A 23,827-nucleotide genomic window follows, 5' to 3' on the forward strand; every position below is an offset into this window, starting at 1 on the left:
CTGCTTATCATCTTATCTGACCTCTTACGCCAATTCTAATGAGACGTTTTGATACACACTGTGCAGAAAATCTCTCCACTGTGAAGTCATGTGAGTCTCCATTGGTCTTTGCAATCATTTACCAGGTGTTGGTATTTGCTGATGTTTCATTCTGCATTCCTTACAGCCTTCCTCCAATGACACACACCCAAAAAAAATTTCCTGCCTACTGCTGACCAAAATCACATCACCATAGTACTACATAGGAAATTGAGCTTCCTTCCAAAGGTCAACTCTCATCTGCCATGCAGGTCTAACCTGAAGGAGGGTTTGGTTGACTGTGGAATTGTGGAATGTGTGGACTTCGACCAGCTGGTTCTTTCTCCCTTCCTACCCAAAGTTGTCTATGAGCGTCAATAAAACTTTATCATGTGCCATCTGTATCTGTGTTGGGTCAATGTCTTACAATCTCACAAGATGTGTGCCATAGTTCTTCTACCAATACACAAGGTGCAGTGGGACCTCCCATATCTCACCTATTATTATTAATCAGCACCAGTTCTCACACTAACCTATCAAAAATATGCCAACTGCACACCTGCACCAACAGTCTCATTCAGAGACCCGCAGACAAGGCCTCCCCCTGCAGGAGAGAGTGCTGACAGAACTCCGTTGCTGAACAGCTGATGGCCAAACCACCTGGACCTGACATGAGGTTAACAGCCACAGAACCATAGTCTGAGTTCCAATCGAGAGGGTCCAAAGGTCACACATTCAAGTAGGCTTGGTCAAATCATTTCCAGTTTTATAATGTCTAAATTTATATTATATATCATTCAATCATTCTTATCAATTGATAAATTGTTAGTAACATTATTACAACAGAATCCATTTTAACTCATTATCTGCCGCAGACACCCAAATTACCACCTTTTAATATCATTGCTACATATCCAGATGTTTCATTTATTCTATTTTGTATTTTCTCTGCATTATGATCCATGTTAACATTATGTTACTAGTAGATAGTCAATAAATTTCATATATTTCTATCTAGTCATTGCATTTGTGTCTTTAGTGTGTTAAGTTAGTTAATAAATCAAATGTAATGTAATGTGAAAATTATGCTTGATAATTGAATATGCTTCAAGAAAAAAAAACTGCCTACATCAGAGCTTGCCATTAATCGGTTTTCATTTATTTTGTTACAAAAAGGGTTGGCAGCTCATTCTCAAAACAGCAGCATCAGATTGCTTCTTAGTCAGGATGGGTATATTTCAAGATAGTTATGTAAATAAGTTATTGGGCTTGTTAACACATCAACTAACATTTGTTAGAAAATTGTGTCAACTTTAATTGACTGAATTTATTAAGTAATTGGGCTTATTAACAAATGAATACTGTGTACTATATTTTTAACTCACCTAGAATGGGAATAGCATTGCCCTTGGTGGGAGCAGTGATGCTGCGAAGGACATCACAGACAATCTCCTTTTGTTCAGAGTTAACAGAGAAAATGTTTTTTCACTTATATACGTTGAGCCAAACAGACTCTTCATTCTTTTTGCTTGGCGTCTCATCAGAGGAAACTTGGAATTTTCCAAGCTCCCGTAAAAGTCGGGTACGGAGAGAAGCTGATTTGATTCTTCAGAGAATTATCACACTGTATTTCGATAAGTTCTAATTGCAGACTCTCTTCGACTTCTTGTGCATCCATCAGGAAGGGTTGAGAACAGCTTGATTTCTTTCTCAGTGACAGAAAAATATTGGAAGCGCTTACTGAATTCTGTCATGAGAGATGTGCTCAGAGACACATATTTTCCCTTTTTACCAGAAAGTTGGCCTTTGGAAAAGCCGATTTGATTTCGGACAGCATGGGGAAGTGCGCAACATTGGAATTACGTAGTTGTGTCTCAAAGAGACAGAGCTTCACACAGAATTCTTTCATGTGTGCATAAAGTTGTGGTACAAGCATGTCTTTGCCTTGTAGGCTCTTGTTCAGTGTGTTAATATAATCGGTAAGATCAACTAAAAATGCCTCTGTGGTAGAGCCCTCGTGCTCAAATTATGTTGACAGTTTTCACTATAGTGCTCATCACATTGCCAAGCTGGACTGTCTTGGCACAGAGGTCTTCTTGGTGGATGATACAGTGCATTTTAACAGCCTTACCACCACTCTCTTGCACCTTGGCGCACACCATAGAGGCCATTCCTTTTGTAAAAGTATAGCTGTCCAGTGTCTGTGGCATCTGTGCCATCATCACATGCAGTTGACAGGTCTTTGATTCGCCGCACAACTGTGTTTCTGGTAATGCTAATGTTGTTGAAGTCCTGCATTTTTTCCTTGCACATTATTCCTGTGACTTTAGTGAGGTGGTGTTTTATAAAGTCACCATCTGAGAAAGGTGTCCTGTGTCGGGCAATGAGCTGAGCTACCTAGTAGCTAGCTATTGTGGCATTTTCCTGTGTTTTGTTAGCAGGAAAAAAATGCTATTGTTGAGCTTGCAGGATAGCTGCCATTTGCTTAACTTTCTGTTCTCGCTCTTCACCAGTGTAGGATGTGTAGGTCGGATGTTTGGTTTCCTAGTGTCATAGTACATTATACTCTTTCATCACTGCAACAGTTTCATTGCAAATCAAACAGACACACTTCCCCTTGACTTCTATGAAGAAATATTAATTTTCCCACTGTCTGAAATTTTCTGCACCCACTTGCTATCCTGCCTTATTAAAAAGAGTAGCTCCACCTAGTGTTCAAACTAAGAGGTACAATACAATCAAGTACAAGTTTCACGTGTGGGCTATGTTCCATGATATTTTTAGAATTTGCTGCATTAAAAATGGACCAAGGATCGAAGTTGGCCCACATGCCATAGTTTGGACACCCTTGACATAGATGGAAGAGTCAATAGCAGCTGGGGGGTGAGAGTGTCCATGGTATGTATGTATGTCCATGGTGGGGTCTACAGCCGAGGACATTGTGGAGTTGTAGAAGAGTCCATGGGTTACAGCTCCAGAGGGCAGAGAGGTGGCTGCTTGGGGTGATGGAGAAAGAGTCAAACCTATTGATAAACTGGTCCAGCTCATCAACACTTTGTAGATTCCCCTTAGCTGCCCTTCGAAGATGCTACAGCTCCACTGCCCTGCTTAGTGGAGCTGTAGCATCTTTGACATTTGTGGACAGCAGATCTATAGTTTTGTCTAGCAAGAGGTTGTCTCCCTGCCTACCACTGTATGGCACTGTGCCAGGGATACTGGCACACTGATCACTGGGCGGCGCTGTGTAACATTTTATATTCAGGTGGGTGGCCACACCTCAATCTCTCCTTCCACTTTAATGATCTCCGGTGGTAGTGGTGGTGACTGTAGCCTGATGTGATGGTGTCCTGGCATAGCAGATCTCATTGCACAACATCCAGTTAATTGACTTAGCTTGACCGTCTTTTCCATTGTGTGTTCCATTGCAATGAGTGTTTTGATGATCCCGGTCTCCACCTTTTTTGGTCACACAAAGTCACTGCGTATGATCAATCACAGACATACACTATTCAATAGGATGCAAACATATATGTAACATATAGAGAGGGACAGCAATTCTAGCCATTCATTGATGTGCTGTTAGAATGGGTGATGCAAATAGAGAAAGATATATGGGGATGCTGTGGAAGACATCTTCAGACCAGGTGGTGACAATTATCATGTTAAACTCTTAGTGTTTGTATATTGTTCCACCTTCTGGTCTCCATGATACATGAAGTCTATATTAAAATCTGCATAAGACATCAGCTGCTGCTGAGTTCTCTTTTCACCAGCTTCCATAAAACTTCCATAACAGAAGGCATCTAGGATGGATATTGTAATGCCATGAGAGGTCACTAGGGCAGGCTAGGGTCGGGTGGTGCAATGTAACTAAAAAAAACAGGAAAAAAATCAAAGGTTCTAAAAAAGAAGGCGAAGTCTTCATTCTGTGAATAATTCTCAGTCTTGTTCTGTACTTTCCCTTAAGCGGTTCTCTAGTCCAAGTTGGTTCTCTAAGCTCCTTCCATTTGTGTGCTTTCATTCCCTCTGCAGCAATCCAGTCCTGCCTCAATTAGGTGGCTTAAACCCCTACATCTGGGAGCTGTAGTGTGTGCAACGGCAGCCATTTTGTGATGTGGCTGCTGATCTTGAAAGTGAACGCCCTAAAAATACATGGCCCCTTGTAATGCCAAAATATATAGATAAAAAACATTTTACCATAACACAGTGGAAACGTGTATTTAGGTCAGATGAGTAGTCTCTTTTGGAAGAAATGGACGCTGTGTGCTCCAGACCAATGATGAAAAGTAACATCCAAACTATTATGAGCAGCAAGTCCAAAAGTCAGGGTCTGTCATGGTATGGGGTCTGTCATGGTATGGGTCAGTGCCCTCGGCAAAGGTTACTTAAACTTCTGTGATGGCAGCATTATTGCCGAAAAGTACATAGAGGTTTGGAAAAAGCAGCATATGCTGCCTTCAAGACAATTTTTTTCAGGGACATGCATATTTCAACAAGACAATCCCAAACCACATTCTGCACACATTACTAAGGCATGGCTATGGGTGCAAGTGCTGGACTGGCCTGCGTGCAGTCAATATGGGACTTGTTTGCAGGAAGAATGCAACAAAATGACACCTGAAACACTTCATCACTTTGTGTCTTGAGTCCCTAAACATCTGTCCCTAAACAAGTGTTGTGAAAAGTAAATGCTTTACTGTCCCAACGTTTTGGAAATATGTTGCAAGAATCCAAATTAAAATATGTGTTTATTTTGAAAAAACAATAAAATTCATGAGGTCAAAGATCAGATAATGTGCTTTTGTGTTATTTTCATTGTAATACAGGTCAAAGATAATTTACAAATCACTGTTCAGTTTTAATTTTAAATTTAACATACCATCCCAACTTTTTCTGATTTGGGGTTGCAACTAAATTGTGTTTAAAATGTTTTAAAAGTAATTTTTTCCCCCAACTGGTGGAAGGGGCGGCGTCCTGAATTTACAAACTGCCCCCCCTTCCACCAGTTGGCCAGTATCATTTACTTTCTTGTGGTTTGTTGGGGTGGCAGATTAGGGAGCTGTGGTGCTAACATGCTTAGGAAGTTGGTAAGGAAGGCCAGTGCTGTGGTGGGGATGTGGCCGGTCAATACCTGGCCTGGTGTCCTCGAATGTGGCTCTGAATGACAATTGCTTTCTGTCTGAAGAACTTAAAGTTCCTTCTGCAGAGGAAGCCCCTGATGTTCCTCTGGATGGTGATGGCCGCCCAGGTCTGAGTGCTGCTCCACTTCTCCTCCAGCTGCTTGTAAAGAAGCTCCTTGAGGAACAGCTAACACACATATAAGTCTTAACATGTTGATATGTATAGTAAAAACTTTCAATGAAACGCATTAATGAGCAAGTAGGTACCTTGGTGAGACCCAGTCGGTAGTGTTCCTCCTCTGCACCAACCATGTCCAGCAGAGCCACTGTCTGTACTTTGTCTGACACTTCACTCAATCCCTGGGTCAACAGAACCCCATACCTGTGAAATGGATCATAAGGCAAGCTCATCTTGGAAGCCCTTAAATCCAAAATGATGCAAATGATTTGAGAGTGTCTACACCATAACACAACTTTAACACATCATCTCCATTCCTCCATACAAATTAATTCCTTTCCTATGAAATAAAAGGGCCACTGTGGGAAACACTCTGCTTTACACTGCTGTTGCTTGCACATATTTATCTGAATATTCCCACAATTAGAATGGATCAGTTGTGGTGAAGTGCTGTACATCTTTAAGTAACAAGTACTCTAATAATGATGTAGGCAAGGAGGCTTTGTATATTTGCAACACCTTTCTATGAAGTAGGAGTATTGAAGCCGGATGGGAAAACCCTCTTTCCGGATGTGGATAGTCTCCAGCATCCCTCCATGCCTCAGCTGGGCTGACATATAGTCCACATCAAAGATACCTGGAAGCTGATAGAAGATATGTGAGATCCAATGCATGAATTGTTTTTCCAGGAATATATTTTAGGTACCTGATGTTATAATACTTGATGACATTTAAATTAAATCAATTGAGGTCACCTTAACATAGTTTGGCTTCAGACAACGAATAAACGTAGTTTTGCATCTGGTTATAAAGGGAGAAAAAGCAAAGACAAAAATTACTTTTCAAGAACTAGTTTTAATTTATGACCTGCCTGCAACTGAGAGCTGTTTGGTATTTAATTATCTTAAGAGGTGCGACAAATGTTAGGCATATCGTATTAGTGTTAACGAACAGCAATACACATAATGGACACATATTCAAGAGACATCCTCATCAGAGCCATTCAGTCATATATGTCTCTTATCTGATGAAATCTCTTGTAGAGCTGGTCTCAATGAGGATTCACACCAAACTAATATGTTGGAGATAATTGTCATAGTCCTGGGTTTTTTTTCCCCATTACATTAATTTTTTTCTATTATAACCCTATTAAAACCACAGCTGTTAAATGCATGTAGTCAAGCTATTCCCTTCAATTTTTTTTATCATAGAATTGTTTGTGTGTTGGTACCTCTCCAGGCGGATGATGAGTTCATTCAAGGACTGGAGGAAGTGTGAGGCAGCAGTAGAATGCTGCTGTCGAAGGCCCTTCCTTCTCCAGCCCAGCTCTCTCTGCTGAATGTAATCATCATGAACCTTCTGGAACATCTCTGACACCATCTGCTGAACATGGCCATATGTAGGAAACATGTACTGTACAGGACTAGAGAAGGGCACTGTTTTCACCAAAGCAAATAAATGAATAAGATAATAAACTGAGATTCTTTCAAGAAAGTTTTGACTTTTTCCATCTTTCAATTATCAGTAGAGAATATATAAATTGGTGACATGTCTGACATTTCTGGATGTGCAAGTTGCCTGTGTTCTTCAGTCCCATGCTTTTTGTCTATCTAAAGTTTTCACTTTGTCATTATGACATGTGTTACATATAAGTATATGTCTCAGGTGTGTATACTTATCACACATCTCAGACAGAAATACTTGACTAAGATCCTAAGTCCTGGACACCTCCTCTCCTGAATGTTTTTTGTACCTCCAAATGGTTAAGCAATTAATCCTAGGGTCCCTAGATGCCATCCACTCAATTGGGGCTCAATCAGAGTCGTGTTTTCTTCATCCAAAGCCACTGACTGCTCTTCTCAGCACTCTAGAGAGTGCAGTTGTTTGGTGTTCCCTTGTACTCCTATCTCTTGTAGTTGATGTGGGTGCAAATCTTCAGCAGCCTACCTCAAATGGCTAGCCCTTTGTTTTCCAGCTATAGTGTTGAGCATTGGCCAGCTCCACATTCTCACGCTCATATGGCAAACGTTGTTTGCCACAGTGGCACCCAATGTGGGGTCCAACATGGAGCCAGAGAAACTTACCTGAAGTTGGAGTCGGCGCTAACTGGAGTGACAGAGGATTTCATGGCCATGTACTGGAAGTGGGCAGTGGAGAGCAGATGGCAGCTGGAGGCTCTCCAGAGGCACGCAGACAATGCTGCTGTTGCCTCTCCTGGCCCGGTTGGGGCCCGCTCCTGTTCCTGCCTCTCGGAAGACAGTGAAGCTGGCAGTACCCGCTCCTGTTCCTGGTCCCCGCCTGGTGGTTAAACTAGCGCCACCCACTCCTCTTCTAGGTCCCCAGACAGTGCTGAAGACTGCTCCTCTTCTAGGTCCCCAGAAGGCTGTGTAGGTGGCGCTGCCCACTCCTCTCCGATATGCCAAGATGGCGGTAATGTCCACTCCTCTTCCAGGTCTCCAGTCGGCTGTGAAGGAGTTGACACCCGCTCCTCTTCCAGGTCTCCAGTCGGCTGTGAAGGAGTTGACACCCACTCCTCTTCCAGGTCTCCAGTCGGCTGTGACGTCGACGCCTGGTCCTGTCCCCTGATCCGTGTCGGCTGTGACGTTGACGCCTAGTCCAGATGGCTACCCAGTGTGAGTTTGGTGATGGGGGTATGTGAAGGTAGCATGTCAGAGAACCTCCAGGTGAACCAGGGAGATTTAACTGGCACAACTGAGGTTAGTTGGCCAATTACTCTTTTTGGATTAAAAAAGCAGCTGCAGAGCTGTCACGCCAAAGAGATAAACACATGAGACAGCAGAGACAGACACATGGACAGAGTAGAGCTGCCACGATGCCAACTGAGACTGTTGCAACAATTTATGTTTGCCGTTCTCCTCTAATGAAGCATGTTAAAACCTAAATGGTTTGTCTCTGGCTGTTGTTGGGAGACCCCGGTGGCTACTTCGTTCGCCACAGTGTTGACATATATCTTCCAAGATGTCCATATCTTCCAATGGTCTTTCCAGGAGATCTTTCTTTTTTCCACTCTTTCCCATCTCACCCATTCTTGCCTGACCCGTTCATCACTCAGATCACATCCGAATGCCTATATTTGCACACAGTCTGATCATCCCCTTCTCCTTACTGTGTAACTGTTCCTAGGTCCTTCACTCTGGGTCAGTCTACTGTTTGGATTCTGTACAGCAGGTTTTCTGTTTACCATTAAACTTACACCACTACAGCAAACTTTGAGACTGGATTCTGGTTTTATATTTCTTCAACAATACATAAAGCTTTGCAGAATAACAAAGATGGCCTTCTGATAACAGCAGTTTGACATCACTGGAGCATTTAAAGAATTGTCAGAAGATATCTGTCGTCAAGTGTGTAGTCATTTGGGCCATGGTTGTTATCTATTTATAATAATTAATCATCCTTCAGGTGATGGAGTTATTATGAATTATTGAGTGTGCATGTATTAAAATTTAAATGGGTGGAGAAGAGTGAATGAAAGTGTTGTCTTTTCAATTTATGATACTTTCAGTATTTTGCTTGTAAACTGATTCCAAAAATTCTGCTTTGCTATGCTAAGCAAATGGGCCCACATTGACAGCCTGTGTATGTATCCAGTTGTTTTCACCTTTAACTGACTCCCGGCAAAAAGTTCCACCACTTCTGTCTTGAACTGGTCATGGTTCTTATTCAGGAAATTCTGAACCTGAAAAAATGACAGAGTAGTATTATTAAGTACAATTGTTCTCACTGCATCAGCTGCAAAAAAAATGTTGTGCTTTGCCTGATACCTGATAGGTGACAGCTCCAGCATAGTGATAAATAGTGAAGACTGGAAGAGGGCTTTTTGGCTTGGCATAGTGGGGGCTGTTCCCATGGTGGTAGTGGCATTTCTGGAGGAAAGTGTGGTCAGTGGCCTGAAAAAAAGCACATATATAATATGAAGATATCCTCATTTTGTATTGGATTCTGCTGCAACACAGTTTACCCCTGAGACTCCAGAAGTGTTTTGTGGACTCAAACACTTCACCCACCCCTCCATCTGCATAGTGGTGTTGCAATCAATGGCTCTTACAACAAGATAGATATGGTTGGGTAGATTAAGGGTTTTTTAAGTGATTAGAAGTTTATAAAGCTTGATGTTATGGTGACCTCAGTATCATCCAAACAACCTCAAAAAATCAGTGTAGAATAATATTTATATACTGAAGCTGACCCCAAAGAACACAGATGCGTTCACATTGAAAATATACAATATAATATGTTAATTTTATGTTTACCCAGTTGTCCCCAATATATTTGGTGATCAAATCCATTTGTTTAGAGATGTTAAACATCCAATGGGGTCAATAGCTGAAGAATAATAAGAGGGATATATGTATATTAATGTATATGTGTGTGCATATCTGTACCTGAGGGAGGCAAGTCTGCTCATCCAATATATGCAGGATGCCTTGTGGCCTAGAGGCAATCAGCTCCAGACAGGAGTTGAAGTTCTTGAGATGCATGGAGTTCCACTGGATCTGTTCTGCACTGTACTCTTCCTATAGGACACACAGAGTGATACTGCAGTGGGTACTCTCTTAAAGAATGCTAGTTCTTAGTTGTATTTACCAGATTACCTATTGCTTAGATGAGAACACAGAGTACAAGACCATTGGTTTTAGTACTACATGCCTGTAGATGGTCTAAATTTTTACATTTTGATTGTTTTCATCTGCTGGTCTAAATAGCTGCAGGTGTTGCTGAAGTCATTTCTCAGTTAAAGGTTCAATAGTTGTAACTAATTCATGTGGTGTCAGATTAATCTGAAAAAACGTGTTGCCAATTGGGAACATTTATGTGCCAAATCAAGCCAGAACAGCAACTCTGGGAGGCTACAATTTGATGTGATAACTGTATTATGTTTATATAGTGTATACCATTAAGAGAAGGGTGCCTGGCTAATCCTACAGATACTCCAGTCTCTCTCTAAGCAGTACCCAAGGTCAGGTTAAAGATAAAGGACCAACCAAAAGTGCATTGTAGTGTCAATGCTCAGGTACTCTCATAACTAACTCAGATGTCCCAGACAGAGAGGCACCAACTTCAACTCTTTTGTGTATTACACCAGTGGCAAGACGTAAGGACACAATGGAATTTAGGAATGCATATTTACACTTAACTATCCAATAGGATGAGAATACCTACAAATAACATAGAGAGTGACAGCAATTCTAGCCATTCATGGATGTGCTGTTGGAATGGGTGACACAAGTAGAGGAAGTTATATGGGGATGCTGTGGGAGACATCTGGAGACTTGGGAGTGACAATGGCTCATGTTACTCTGTTGGTGTATATTGTTGCACCTTCTGGTCTCCTTGATGCTTCAAGTCTACAAAAATTCCTGAATCCACCCCTTGATCTACTTCTGCACCATAATTTAATGGGTTCTTCTCTGACCCATATCACATCCTTCTACCAAGTTTCTGTCATGTCACTACCTAGCATTGTTTGGATATTATACCCTATTAACCCTAACCCTCCTTTTAGCCAAGCAGTCAAACACCGATAAAAACATAACCTCTTTGGCGGAGGCACGTTTCCAATAAATTTTCCTCACTCAGTGACACACCCGCTGAGGAACCAACGCTGGTTATTAGGAACTGAAAAACATGAAGTTAGCAACATCAGCGACCACAGTCAAATGTAATCCTGAGGCCAGAGCGGGCGATATAGAATCATATTTAAAACAGCTGGCTAGGGAAAACGTATATACAGTAATCTGGTTATTCACGTTGGCAGTAACAACATCCTACAACTTCAGTCGGATGTCACAAGAATAATATGGAATTGGTGTCTAATTTCTGGGCCCCTGCCTAATATGACCAGTAATGACATGATGACAGCCACATGTCACAGCTGGCTACTGGATGGTGTCCACACAACAGCGGCGGGCGTCATAGATATTTGGCTATTAAGGTTTTTAACTTCGTATCGAGATAAATCACCATAATTGCTTTGGCGGGAGAATCAATAAAAGTCATGTCGTTATTGAAGGTATGTCATAAATCAAGTTGTTTATTAAACTGTCAACCCAAAGGCTGTAGTCCTATGACCAGCTTAACTGATCTGCCTTATTAAAGAAGGTCCCAGATGGTCAGTTGATCATTCATCTAGCCGTTATCCAACTAACCTGCTCTTGAGAGATCACTGCCTTGTTGACAAAGTGCTGCAACTGCTCATTGGCAAAGTTGATACACAGCTGCTCAAAGCTGTTAACTCCCAAGTCCTACAGAATAACAGAGAATCTGTGATGTTACATTCAACACCACAACATATTATTTGCTTTTATGTCTTTAGATGTCAGTCCAGGATACCAACCTCAAACCCATAAATGTCCAGAATCCCCACTGTGCTGTCCATCTTTGAGGGACTCAGCCAGTCATTGATCTGCTCCAACAACCAGTCAAACAATACCACATACAAGGCTTTGGCAATGGCATCTCTAGAGAGGGAAAGAGAGCGAGGAGGCACATGCATCCTTTAAGTTAAAAGGTACAAACTTTGATTCACAATTATTGACGGAACAATGTGTATTTGAGTTTCAACAACATCTTGTCCTCTGGCAAAGTATTGACATTCGACATGCCACCATTGACACAACACTCAAAGAAAACTCAAAAGCTTGGTGAATTAGTATTGTGTAAGTCTTTAGATCAGTGGTAAGCCGAGATCTACCACCCTGATATCTTCCAAAAAAACACTTATGAGGGTCATATTTATTATTTTTGCAATGTCTGTTAAAGGCTCAATGTATGAGCATACATTTACACAAAGTAAGAAGTGCTGGACCCTTTAAGTTGAGTTGAGTTTGCTGCTTGAAGAATAAAAAATATGCTGAAAAGCAACAGTTTAGTCTCTGGCTGTGTGTTGCATACCTCAGGGGCATTGTCTATTGCCTGAGTGGCGCCCAAAATGGGGCTCCACGCAGCAAGTGATGCGGACCTGCAGGAGCAGATGGCGCCAAGTACCCCTGACTGCAGTGTGCAAATCAGGGCGGGGCTCAACATCATCGGAGCACATCATCAGGTGACAGCGAGGGTCTGCCTTCCCATTACATTACAAGAATCAAGTAAGTACAATTTGCTTCAAAAACGCCAAACTACAAGTGCTACATGTAAATGCCATATAAGTAAAACTAAACGGAATTCGATTTGCTCAAAGTCACCACCTAGTGGGGGAAGCGATGCAGCACATTAACAAACGTCCATACTGGAAAATATCTTGAACACTCCTTCCTAATTAGACATGTGACACCAGTATATTTGGGAAATAATCCTTTCCTGTGTTTAAAGAAATAAAGTTCAAATAAAAATCTTACTGTTAGCTGAATTCAAATTAAAAAATTTCAAGATGTGTTTTACAGGGACAGAACAGGGGTCTCATTTATAACCATTGTGTACACAAATCGGGGCCTGAAACGTGCATACGTCACTTGACACACAAACGTTGGGATTTATAAAAATAGACTTGATGGAAAAAAGTGTGCATTTCCACGCAAACTCTGACCCATGCGTCTAAACATTTTGGAAACGGAAAAAGTGGCGATGCAGATGTGAAGAGGTGAACTGAAGCAGAATATTGATCCACTTCATCATTTACATTGAAACCAATGATTTTTTTTATTTCAGGCTCAATTCTCTATCGTTCTCTGACTCACTGTATTAACAGCAGCAGCGTGTCTGTGTATTCTCTTTATTAGTGGCATCACTGCTGTCCCATTAAATCTCTCTTCACCTCCGACTCACTAAGATACACCTCGATGTCAGTGTCAGGAAGTTTCACTTCCTCTTCTCATTGCTGCATGCTGTGACTATGCCATGACTCACCGTGGAGACCCATTGGTCAGCAGGAGAATTTAATATTCATTAGGTGCTTTGCATTGACCATTTATAGTTGAATGTGGGCATGTAATATGAGGCAGTGCTAAAGTACGAACGTTTCCAGGTGGACTGTGATATATAAAGTCAACATTGCGTTCAGGTGTGCATGCGCATGGTTTTATAAATCGGAATTTTCTTTTGCTTACGCCATTTCCGGCTTTTGTGAGCACGTACGCTTTTAGTATGAATCCCACTCACTGTTTTATAAAGGAGACCACTTGAGTAAGCGAGGAACAGAATCAAGAACACTGGTCTCTACGGGTTAGCCTTTAGTCTAGCGCTCGTGATGGTAATGCTGGTGGTCTCTGGGATACGTAGGATCTCCAAGGGGATAAAAGAAGAACCTTATGCTGGCAGAAATGTAAACATAGACTTTTCCAGACTGAATGCTGTAAATCATAACTCTGACCTTGCAGGGAATCTGACCTGAGCACATACATTGAGATAAGTCTATAGAAAAAGCCAATTTTCTCCCTGATTGTCTCATTTGCTGTTGAATGTCATAAAGAGGCAGCGATATTAAAAATTAGACCATTTCATAACCAGTTAAAAACTCCTTGTAGATGGCTTTAAATGTTCAGTGTGTAGCAGAGTCTTAGGATCTATGGTGTCAAATGCTGCACTTAAATCCAACAGGACGAGTATAGAGACAAGTCCATCATCTGAAGTTCAAAGGGATCTATTTCCAGAAAATACAAAATAATCATAGTGACATTTTCACCAGTGTGTTTCTTCTAAATTGTACAAATTGTTGTTTTATTTACCCTAGAATGGGCCCTTTATATTTAAATAATTTATATTTACATAGGGAGAGGGTCCTCTCTATGGAGGCTGCCACATTTCTTTTACTGTCGTCCAAACTTGACAAACTAAAACCTTTTGAGTTTTAATGATAACTGAAGTCTACCACAGGTTCTCTCATGTAGTTATGTTGCAGTCAGTATTGACAGGAAAGGCTCAAGAAGCTCACTCATCTCATAGTGCAAGTGAAAGCCAGAAATATGCAATTGTTGACTGTTGAAGATGTAGGTTCAAAAGCTTATGAATTGGCATCAGAGGCATATAGGGGTTTCTTAACTTAACAATTCAAAAGGAGGTGTTCCGCTTTGGAGGTCACTAGTTTTAAAGATCTGTGTGAGCTGATGGTGGTAGAGCAGTTTAAAGATTGCTTTCCACCTGAGGTTGCCACTTACTGAATATTGCTGAACTTGGAGTAAAAGCTGTCTCTGAAGCTGACACTCTGGTAGATGTATATGCACATCATGGTAAATTTAGGAAAACAGGGTTTCAGATAATACTACTGCCAAAGTTCACTCCACTAACTATTCTTGGTCTAAGTCTTCAAGGTCAAATTCATGGTCCATGAAAAAGCAAGGTAAATTTCATCACCACAACTCATAATGTGACTCCGTAGTGTATATGGCCTCTGTGTGCCTGTATGCACTCCCGACAACGTCTGGGCATGCTCCTGATGAGCTCTGGTCATTTCACACCTAGAATACTGCAACAACTCCCTCTTGGCTGGTCTGCCTACTAGTGTTATCTGACCTCTGCAACTCATCCAGAATGCAGCTGCATGACTGGTCCTTGACCTACTTACCTTCACTCACACTACTCCACTCCAGTTTAGTTGCACTTATATGGCACTTACATGGAGCACTTTGTAGTTTGGCTTTTTTGAAGCAAATTGTACTTAATTGATTTTTGTTGTTTTAGGTTTGTACCCTTATGGTTGAATGCACTTATTGTAAGTCACTTTGGATAAAAGCATCAGCTAAATGAAATTGAATGTAATGTGATAAATGTTTCTGACCCGTAGGTCTTTGTTGCAAGCATACTTCACTGAAATGAGTAGGAAATGGGCAGAGGGTTTATCACAGTTGCTTTTAGCAGGCTGAAAATTATGCCAAGGGAATGTTGGTTTCAGTTCTAATGACCCAGTCTTCAGTCAAAAGGTTGTTTGGCAGAAACCCAGGAACTTGTAAGAAGTAACTAACTCTATGCTCATTCCCTGGATCTTCCCCGGTGTCGTGGGGGAGTGTCTGCGCCTGCAGAAATCCACCATCAGTTATTTTGTTTTCCCCACATTGATCTGGAGAAGTTCCACTGGTACCGGTCCACAAAGTCCATCGTCAGTCCTTTGTGTTCCCTGTCATCCTCATCAGTGATTAGGGTGACAATTGCACAGTCATCAGAAAACTTTTGCAGGTGACAGGAGAGTAAAGAGGAACAGAGCCAGGACTGGTCCCTGCGGGGGCTCTGTACTGGAGACAGCTGTGCACAACATCATCGGTCATTTGCCCACTTCTGGTCCCCTGCAGCCTGGGCCTCCGCTTTCTTGTGGCCAGGGATGGTTGTCAGGACTCTCCAGAAACAGCTGACATTGTTCTGCTGCTGCTGTGTAATGTTTGTGCAGTGTTTATGTACCGTTAGAGTCGTGTTTCTGTGAGTTTTCTGTGTCTTGTGGCGGGGATGGTGTCCCCAGAATATGATTCAGATAATGTTTCAGTAGCAGACAGTGTCTTTCAATTACATAATTAAATTCTCTGAAAGAGGTGAATGACTTCCTCAATGACTCTTTTGGCCGGTCAGTGGAAGGCACTGATTCCCTGATGTTAGGAAGTTCATTCAGACAGTGAGCACTCAGAAAGTTGTAGGGACAGACCTACTGGATGGGAAGAGACATTATAGGCCAAGGAAACATGTGACTACTGGGAGAAAAGGTCTAGTGCCTGCCCCGTCAAGTTCACCGTGTCTTTAAGGCTTATCTCTCTCTCTTTTTCCTTCCATCTTTCTCTTTCCATCTCACTCTGGCCAGAGAGCCAGGCGGCATGCACGGGCTCTACTAGCTCAGCCACAGTGCGCAATGCCTGGCTAGATGCACATGGAGTGAGTGCTGCTCCTCACCTGCCAAGTATTTGGTGTTAGTAAATAATTTTTCCAGTGTTCCAGAGATCCCAGTGCCTGCCCCACCAAGTTCACCCACACGCTATTCTCTGTGATGAAGATGAACCAAAACCCACTCAGTTATTGTGTCACTGATGCACACCTTCACTCCATCTTGAGGGTTTCCACAGCACAGAATCAACCCCACACATTAATGAACTGGCAGCCAAAAAAAGATGCCAAACATCTGGTTCTGGCACATGTACATAAAAGAAGAATGTAGCCAACCTAAATATGTTTTTGTGGAGGTGAAGGGGCTGGGAGAGCACCTTCACCTGCACCACAGAGGATCAGTCAGCACAGGTGAGACCTGTTAGCTGATTGATCCTCATGCTTGAAAAGGCAGCAGCAGAGCTGCCTCAGAGAAAACACACACTGGGGAAGAGACTGGGTGAAGCTAAAGGTCCAGCAGAAAGTGCTGGACCCTTTAAGTTAAGTGTTTTGTCAGTTCTGTTGGTATTAAATAAAAAGATGTTGCTGAGCACCCAATGGTTGGACTGGTTTGTCTCTGGCTGTCGTGCTGGGAACCCCGTGGCATGGTCGACTGCCACAGTTTTCTTTTTGCACTTTATCCAATATCCTGTCTATCCTGTAAAAATGTTGATCCTGTTTGGCCCTCGACATAGTCCCATTTTCTATATTGTTTGATTCTTACACACACAATCACACACACGTAGTGCCGACATACTGACACGTTGATGTACAGTACATATGTTGTGTTGAAGGAGAGAGAGAGAATGACTGAGAAGATGAGGGTTGAAGAAGAAAGAAGGTAAAGCAAACAGAGACACCAGATATCAACCTATTCAAGCACCTTGAACATTTGAGAATTTTGGACTGACATGTCAGATAGATTGATAGACTAGTAGACTCTGCCATTGATTCTGCAAGCAGGAATGGCAACAAGCATACTATGTGAAGATACAAAATACAAAGGGTGGGTCTTAAATCAGCAGCATGTCTTGTCACAATAATCAACACAACCACCAGAGTACCATCACTTGTGTTAGTAGGAACCATTTGAGGTGGTTTGAGCCTCATGAATTCCTCCTTGTGGAAGTGGTCCAGCCACATCCACCTGGAAGGAGACATTAAGGCAACCCCACATCTAAATGATAACCTCTACTATATAATTTGAACTAGGAGGCCTTGGAATAATCTGAAGGACATGGATCGGGAGAAGGACATGGGATACCATCCTTGGCCTGTTGCCACTGCAAGGTCCAGAATAAATGTTAGGAAATTGATGGATGAATGGACAGATGCCAAGAACAAGTGTTTGCTAATTGTGTTTACCTCCAGTCTGGATCACCATGACAGGAACTGTACTTACCGGGATTCTATGGCACGTTCCACAGACAGGGGGCAGTAGATCTTTTCATAGGTTGTCTCCTGTAGATGACAATACTGATCAGTGTGCACATTTACAGATACATGTACAATTAAGCCAGAAAAAGCATGACTGGTGCATGAGGTGCTACTGACCGTGACTCTGTGAGTGATGATGGTCTGCAGGGCATCTGAGGAAATCTGCAACAAGGAGCCAACTCTTCTGGTCTCAGCATCACTGAAGATGTGGGAAACCTCAAAGGACTCATGCTGAAACAACACCTTGATGTATGAAACCAAACCAAATTTGATTTGACCAACACTAACACACACATACACACACACACCTCATAAGAGCTGAAGCAGATGTTGCCGAGCTGCAGAATTGAGGACAGAATGGCCCAAATTGTGGAGACCTGGTTAGCATAGAGTCCAATGGTCTCAAAGCAATGAACCAAAAGTTTGAAGTCCTGTTTGTCCTGCTTCCCATCCAGTTTACAGGCACCACCCTAGTTGAAGACAGATTTAAAAATTTTTTTTACATATATATATATATATACTGTATGTGTTACATGTTTAATGAGTGAAAAGGAAGCAAGACCACATATGATAAAAACATTATATGATAAATTAGTGTTCACTAATATGTGATGTACTTGATTTAGGTAGTAATAGGTCTCAGGTCCCTGTAGGTAGAGTTCCTGTTTGTCCCAGTCGTTCATCCCTGCTAGGATCTCATAAAATACATGGTAGTTCCTCTCCTCATTGGCCTTTAAGGGAAATGAGACCAGAACTAGACATTGACATAAATGGAGTTTAATTCAAATGATGAATAAAAAAATAACACAAGAACATAATAACATTAACAGAACATCCAAGCTTTATAAGCTTTTAATAGTCACAGAAGTACTGTTGACAACATGATAGCATGCTTACTATAACAATATTAAAGTTTAATGTTTAACATGTAATATTGCCATCTTAGTTTAGCATGCTAAAGCATTCACTTCTCTTAAAATTAAATTCACTTCTTTTTTACTTGGAACAGCATTAATTTGCACATACTCATAAATATCAATCCATAACAAGATAATGAATACATTTTCAAAGAAATCAACGGAAATTTCCGCCCAGTGATCCGGATCTGCAACAAATTTCTAGGTTCTTATCTGATCCATACCCCATCTTTCCACTGTTTTGTTGTAATCCATGTTGTAGTTTGTGCATAATCCTGCTAACTAACAGACAAATAAATAAAAAAAAATTCAGTCAGGATTTAGAATCCATCACAGCACTATTAAAAGTCACTAATGACCTTTTCATGGCATCAGATGATGGACTTGTCTCTATACTCATCCTGTTGGATCTTAGTGCAGCATTTGACACCATAGATCATAAGATTCTGCTACAGAGACTGGAACAACATGTAGAGATTAAAGGAACGGCACTAGGCTGGTTTAAATCAGATAGATTTCCATTTGTTAACGTCAACAATGACTCCTCCATGCACATGCAATGTCTTCGACTTCCACAAGGTTCTGTCCTTGGACCAATACTCTTCCCCTTATATCCCACTTAGGCAACATCATCAGAAAGCACCACATACACTTCCATTGTTACGCAGAAGACACCCAGCTTTACATTTCTATGAGGACAAAATTGTGTTTAAGTATCTCAGAAATAAAGTGGTAAAAAGGAGGTTTCTTTCTAGGAGTGATTAAAGATGCTAAAGGTAATGGTAAAATATTTTGGGAAAACCTAAATAAACTCTTGGAAAGGGAGGTATATAAACCAAACAATATTGAACTGAATGTTAATGGAATTTTAATCAAAAACTTATCTAACATAGTAACAGCAACTTTTTTGTTGAATCTGTTAAATAAATGACTTTACAGAATGTTATAATTAATAATATCAATGGTTATTAAAACCATATATATTTGTTGAGCTGAATCTCAGAAATAGGATCTCAAAGAACTACACTTCCCAGAGTGCACCAGCAGCAGCAGCAGCAGCAAACCGGCTGCTAGTCACCTGATCATTGTCACTGATTTGGAGCACCTGAGAAGGAATGGAGCTTCTCAGTCATTCAGACAAACAAACTTCAGAGAGAAGAAGCTCCAAGTTCACTCATAGGTTCAGTCCAAAGACACCAATGGTCGGTGAAATGTTTTATTTACTTTCATGGTGTTCGCAATGCTGCTTAATATGTTCAAGTTTATGTTTAACTGCTGTGTAGATTGGTTAAGGAACACATTGCAGCATCGACTTCATTGATTTTGTGTTGAATGAGTTTGCGCTAAGAAGTATATCATTTTGAGTTTGAAAAATTAAAAGTATAAGATACAAAAGGATAATACAAAGTTTAAAAATGTTAATTTATGAACAGACCAATCAACTGACAAAGACAAAATAAAGGTGACTGAGTTGTCCTTGTGTCCTTTGGACACACAAAGATGCTTTGATTGTTCCAAAATACTCACTTTCTGAATCTATCATTTAAAAGCAGGATATTTCCCACTGCATGGACGAGTGCTAGGGTTAAATCTGGAGACCCAAAAGATGTGAATAATTATCGGCCCATAAGTATCCTTCCAGCTATTTCTTTTGCTGAAGGATTGGTTGCTCAGCATTTAAATTCTCATTTTAACAAAAGCAACATGTTCTATCAGATGCAAATTGGATTCAGAAATAAACATTCAACTGAAACAGCTATTTGCTGTTTTATTTAACGTATCACAACTGAACTTATATTGTGAAGTTGGAGCAGTATTTCTGGATTTAAAAAAAATCTTTGATACAGTAAACCATAATGTGCTCCTAACTAAGCTGTCCTCATATAATGTTACTAGTGAAGCAATTAATTGGATACAATCCTAAAAAGGTCAAAAGGTTCATAAGGGACATAGCCAGTCCGACTTTCTCTATAATTATTGTGGAGTTCCCCAAGGATCACTACTGGGACCTCTTTTGTTTACTGTTTACATTAATGATCTGCTGCTTATTTGTCCACAAGTGGATGCTCAGATGTATATATAAATGATATAGTTTTATTTGTTCATGGAAAAGTAAGTCAGAAATTGCTCAGAAATTAACAACGGCTATGATTAGTGTTTCTGGCTGTCTGACTCTTGTTTGCACCTCAACAGCATTTATTTTTCTATGATGTCCAATAGTACCATACACCCAGATGTGACTATAAATGGGACGCAAAACTGTTGTGGATCATTTTAATTGCCAAGGCATAATTTTGGATTCTCACTTAACATTTAAAAAACATGTGAACAATGTAATACAAACTGTTAGGATTTTAGGAATTATAAAACTGTATATTTTGCTACAGGCAGCCAAATTATACATATATGGGATGATATTTTCTTATTGTAATTACTGTATGACCAGCTGGTCTCAAACTGGAGTAACTACCTTATGATCAGTTGAATCACTTTATAAACAAACACTGAAAGTCCTGGATAAAAAGCCTAATAGTTACTATCATTGTAACATTATTGTGAAGTATAATGTATTCTGTACTGACAGCTTCAAACAATAAACAGATATATGCCTGATGTTTAAGATTCTTAATGGACTCCTTATTCTTAGTTGTTTACATTACAACTAAGAATAAGGACTTGAGGTTATCAAGGTCAGTAACCAGAGGAGACTCTTGTGTTCCATACAGACACAGTACATTTGGCAATTCTGTAGTTTCAGTTAGACCTCAACAATCTGGAATAGACTCCTTATAGTTATTAGAAACTGTACCAATCAATATACTTTTAAAAATTAAATTGCAATTGCAATTAGATTCCAAGCAAATCTGTATACATGAGTAATGAGTAAAGTGAGTTGCCTTGATGTCCTCTCAGATGCTATGTATGCTAATATTGTAGTATAATTGTATAAATACATTCAGAGCAACAATATTAGTATAATACCTTTTTTATATATTTTTTTCACACACACACACACACACACACACACAAACACTCCTGCATACAGATGTTCTTCCTGCAGATTACGACATAGTGCAGTGTTTTAACTTCATTGTAGCCCCGTTTATTCAGGAACACAAATATGAATTCAGCAGGTTTTTATAAAGATCAGTTCTACATGTAAGTGACTGTAAGACATCATAGGAGTGGAGTCACTTGTTGGCCAGCCATGTAATAAGCCTCAGTGCAGTGGCGCTGCTGAGGGGGGCCTATAAGTTTGTCCTCTTAAGCCTTAGGTGCAGCACACAAGTCTAAACTGAATTAATGTCAAATCAGTTTGGAGAGTACTGAAACTTTTGTAATCGCTAACTGTCTATAATACTTTGTTACATGTTTGTCTGACTGATTTTATTAATTGATGAAAAAGCAGCCATGTGCAGTAATAAAGGAAATTGTGGATGTGATACATTGGAATAATGCATTGATACATCAATGTTAATTTGAATCATTAACTACTGAATCGTAATCGAATCAAATCATAAGGTTAATGAAGATACACAACGGCAGTGTACCTAGTTGAACTTGAAAAAATTACTTTTCCAATGAATGTAAAATTATGGACTCTTCCATGATTCCTATTTTGAACAAACAGCACTCCACACTTAATATTCTCACCTGAAATATAACCCTGGACTTCTCAAGGAGATATCTGGACAATGAAGTCCCGACAACAACACCACTTTCAACAAAGATAAGACATGGACAGCAAATAAAATAGCTGAAACAAATCTTGAGGTGCAATATCAAATGATACAAAGGTTAAAATTTGCTGGACTCACTTGAGAATGTGGATGTGGAGGTACTTGCCAAAGCGGCTGGAGTTGTTATTGAGGATGGTCTTGGCATTGCCAAAACTCTCCAGAATTGGAAAGACCTTCATGGGCTGGCCAAGGAAGAGAAAATAAGGGAAATGAAATAGAGACTGGTTTGAAGGGCTGTAACATACATAATGATGTGCAGTGTTGTTAACCCAGGTGTTTTTGTGCATTTTTCACCAATATTTACCTGTCGCAGATTGTTTTGTCTGCCCTGGCACATGGTACTGAGGTAATGGACAATCAGCTTGGTTGCCTCTGTTTTCCCTGAACCACTCTGGCCACTACAAGAGAACGTGAACAATTTGTTCAGCATGTAAGCATATAAGCCAAATTATTACTAAACGCAAAACAGCTGGGGTAGGTGGGAATGTCATTAGGTTTTCAGGTATTGTAATCTTTATGAAAGTAAGGTTTATGAAAAGTTGGTCCATTCAGTACAACAATAAATCCAATAGTTGTTGAGACAAATGTATTAGAGTTTTGAAGTCAAAAATGTCTTTAAGAAAAAACTTCAATGCAATCTATTGTGGAATAACTCTTGATCACACTTTGTGTATGCAACTAGCATTGCTAAAATATCTATACAATATGGTTTAATGGATAAACCTGGTGTTAGCCAATAATTTTCTTCTTATCAATAAATCTGGTGGTGCTGGTGAATCGAGATCATGGTGGCAGATGATTGTGGATCATGATCCTGACTGATCCTGAAAATGTACAGTATGTCTAACTTCTGTGTGGGCTGACATGCTGCAGTGAGCATATTGTGTCACTTCCAGTTTTTGCTGCTGTTAGTGTATCGATCTCTGCACTTCTTCATCTCCCCTTATTCTGCAATTGTCAATCCACTGAAGCAAATTTTGAGTCACATTTACATTTGTATTGTTTTTCACACTTATATCTCTCCTTCTCTTAGCGCTACTAAGAGTACTCGTTCGCTAATTCACAGTGATTTACATGCTATTCCTGTCTTGTGTTTGCTTAGCAACTTAGGTTTAGAAACTAAGGATGGCTTTTCTCTCCCCATCTCACTGCCCTGCTCTCTCCTGCTCAGTGTGCCTGCTGTTTAGTTACTCCTCTGTCTCCTTTAGCGATAATAGTATGTGTAATAAATGTAGTTTATTTGCCAGGATGGAGTTGGGTATTAACCATTTGGAATCGCGGCCTTGCACAATGGAAACAAAATCATGAGCTGATACAGTTAGCCAGTCCCCAGTAGCTGGTACATGCCAAGCAGCTGTAGCTTCTATGACTGGCGAAGCGTAGTCCGAAACCCCTGGTTCACGTTTCCAATAAATTGTCAACGCTCAGCAACACACGCGCTGAGTAACCAACTCTGGTTATTGGCATAGACGTTGAAAATTTAATAATATTTCCCTAAAACCCTCTTCTGTCTAACCATTTTTTAAATTACATTTGAATGTACTTTTATCGACTACACTGATTCTGTATATAGTCTGTGTTTATCAGAAGATACTGTAAAAAAATTCACAGCCATGTGTC

At 40.5% G+C, this 23,827-nt stretch overlaps 1 protein-coding gene across 1 annotated transcript in view; it reads right to left on the minus strand.

Moving 5' to 3' along the window:
- Positions 1-23,827, minus strand: part of myo15b (myosin XVB) — a 93,629-nt gene that overhangs the window by 52,106 nt on the left and 17,696 nt on the right. The window contains 17 exon segments of the mRNA XM_069518091.1: positions 5,150-5,325; positions 5,406-5,520; positions 5,836-5,960; positions 6,072-6,117; positions 6,548-6,696; positions 8,939-9,016; positions 9,102-9,227; positions 9,723-9,854; positions 11,487-11,582; positions 11,675-11,798; positions 17,516-17,574; positions 17,668-17,781; positions 17,859-18,020; positions 18,168-18,281; positions 22,122-22,185; positions 22,286-22,389; positions 22,512-22,605. Coding sequence (XP_069374192.1) covers positions 5,150-5,325; positions 5,406-5,520; positions 5,836-5,960; positions 6,072-6,117; positions 6,548-6,696; positions 8,939-9,016; positions 9,102-9,227; positions 9,723-9,854; positions 11,487-11,582; positions 11,675-11,798; positions 17,516-17,574; positions 17,668-17,781; positions 17,859-18,020; positions 18,168-18,281; positions 22,122-22,185; positions 22,286-22,389; positions 22,512-22,605 — 1,878 coding nt within the window.

The sequence above is a fragment of the Paralichthys olivaceus genome, chromosome 21 (assembly GCF_024713975.1).
Source record: "Paralichthys olivaceus isolate ysfri-2021 chromosome 21, ASM2471397v2, whole genome shotgun sequence".
NCBI lineage: Eukaryota > Metazoa > Chordata > Actinopteri > Pleuronectiformes > Paralichthyidae > Paralichthys > Paralichthys olivaceus.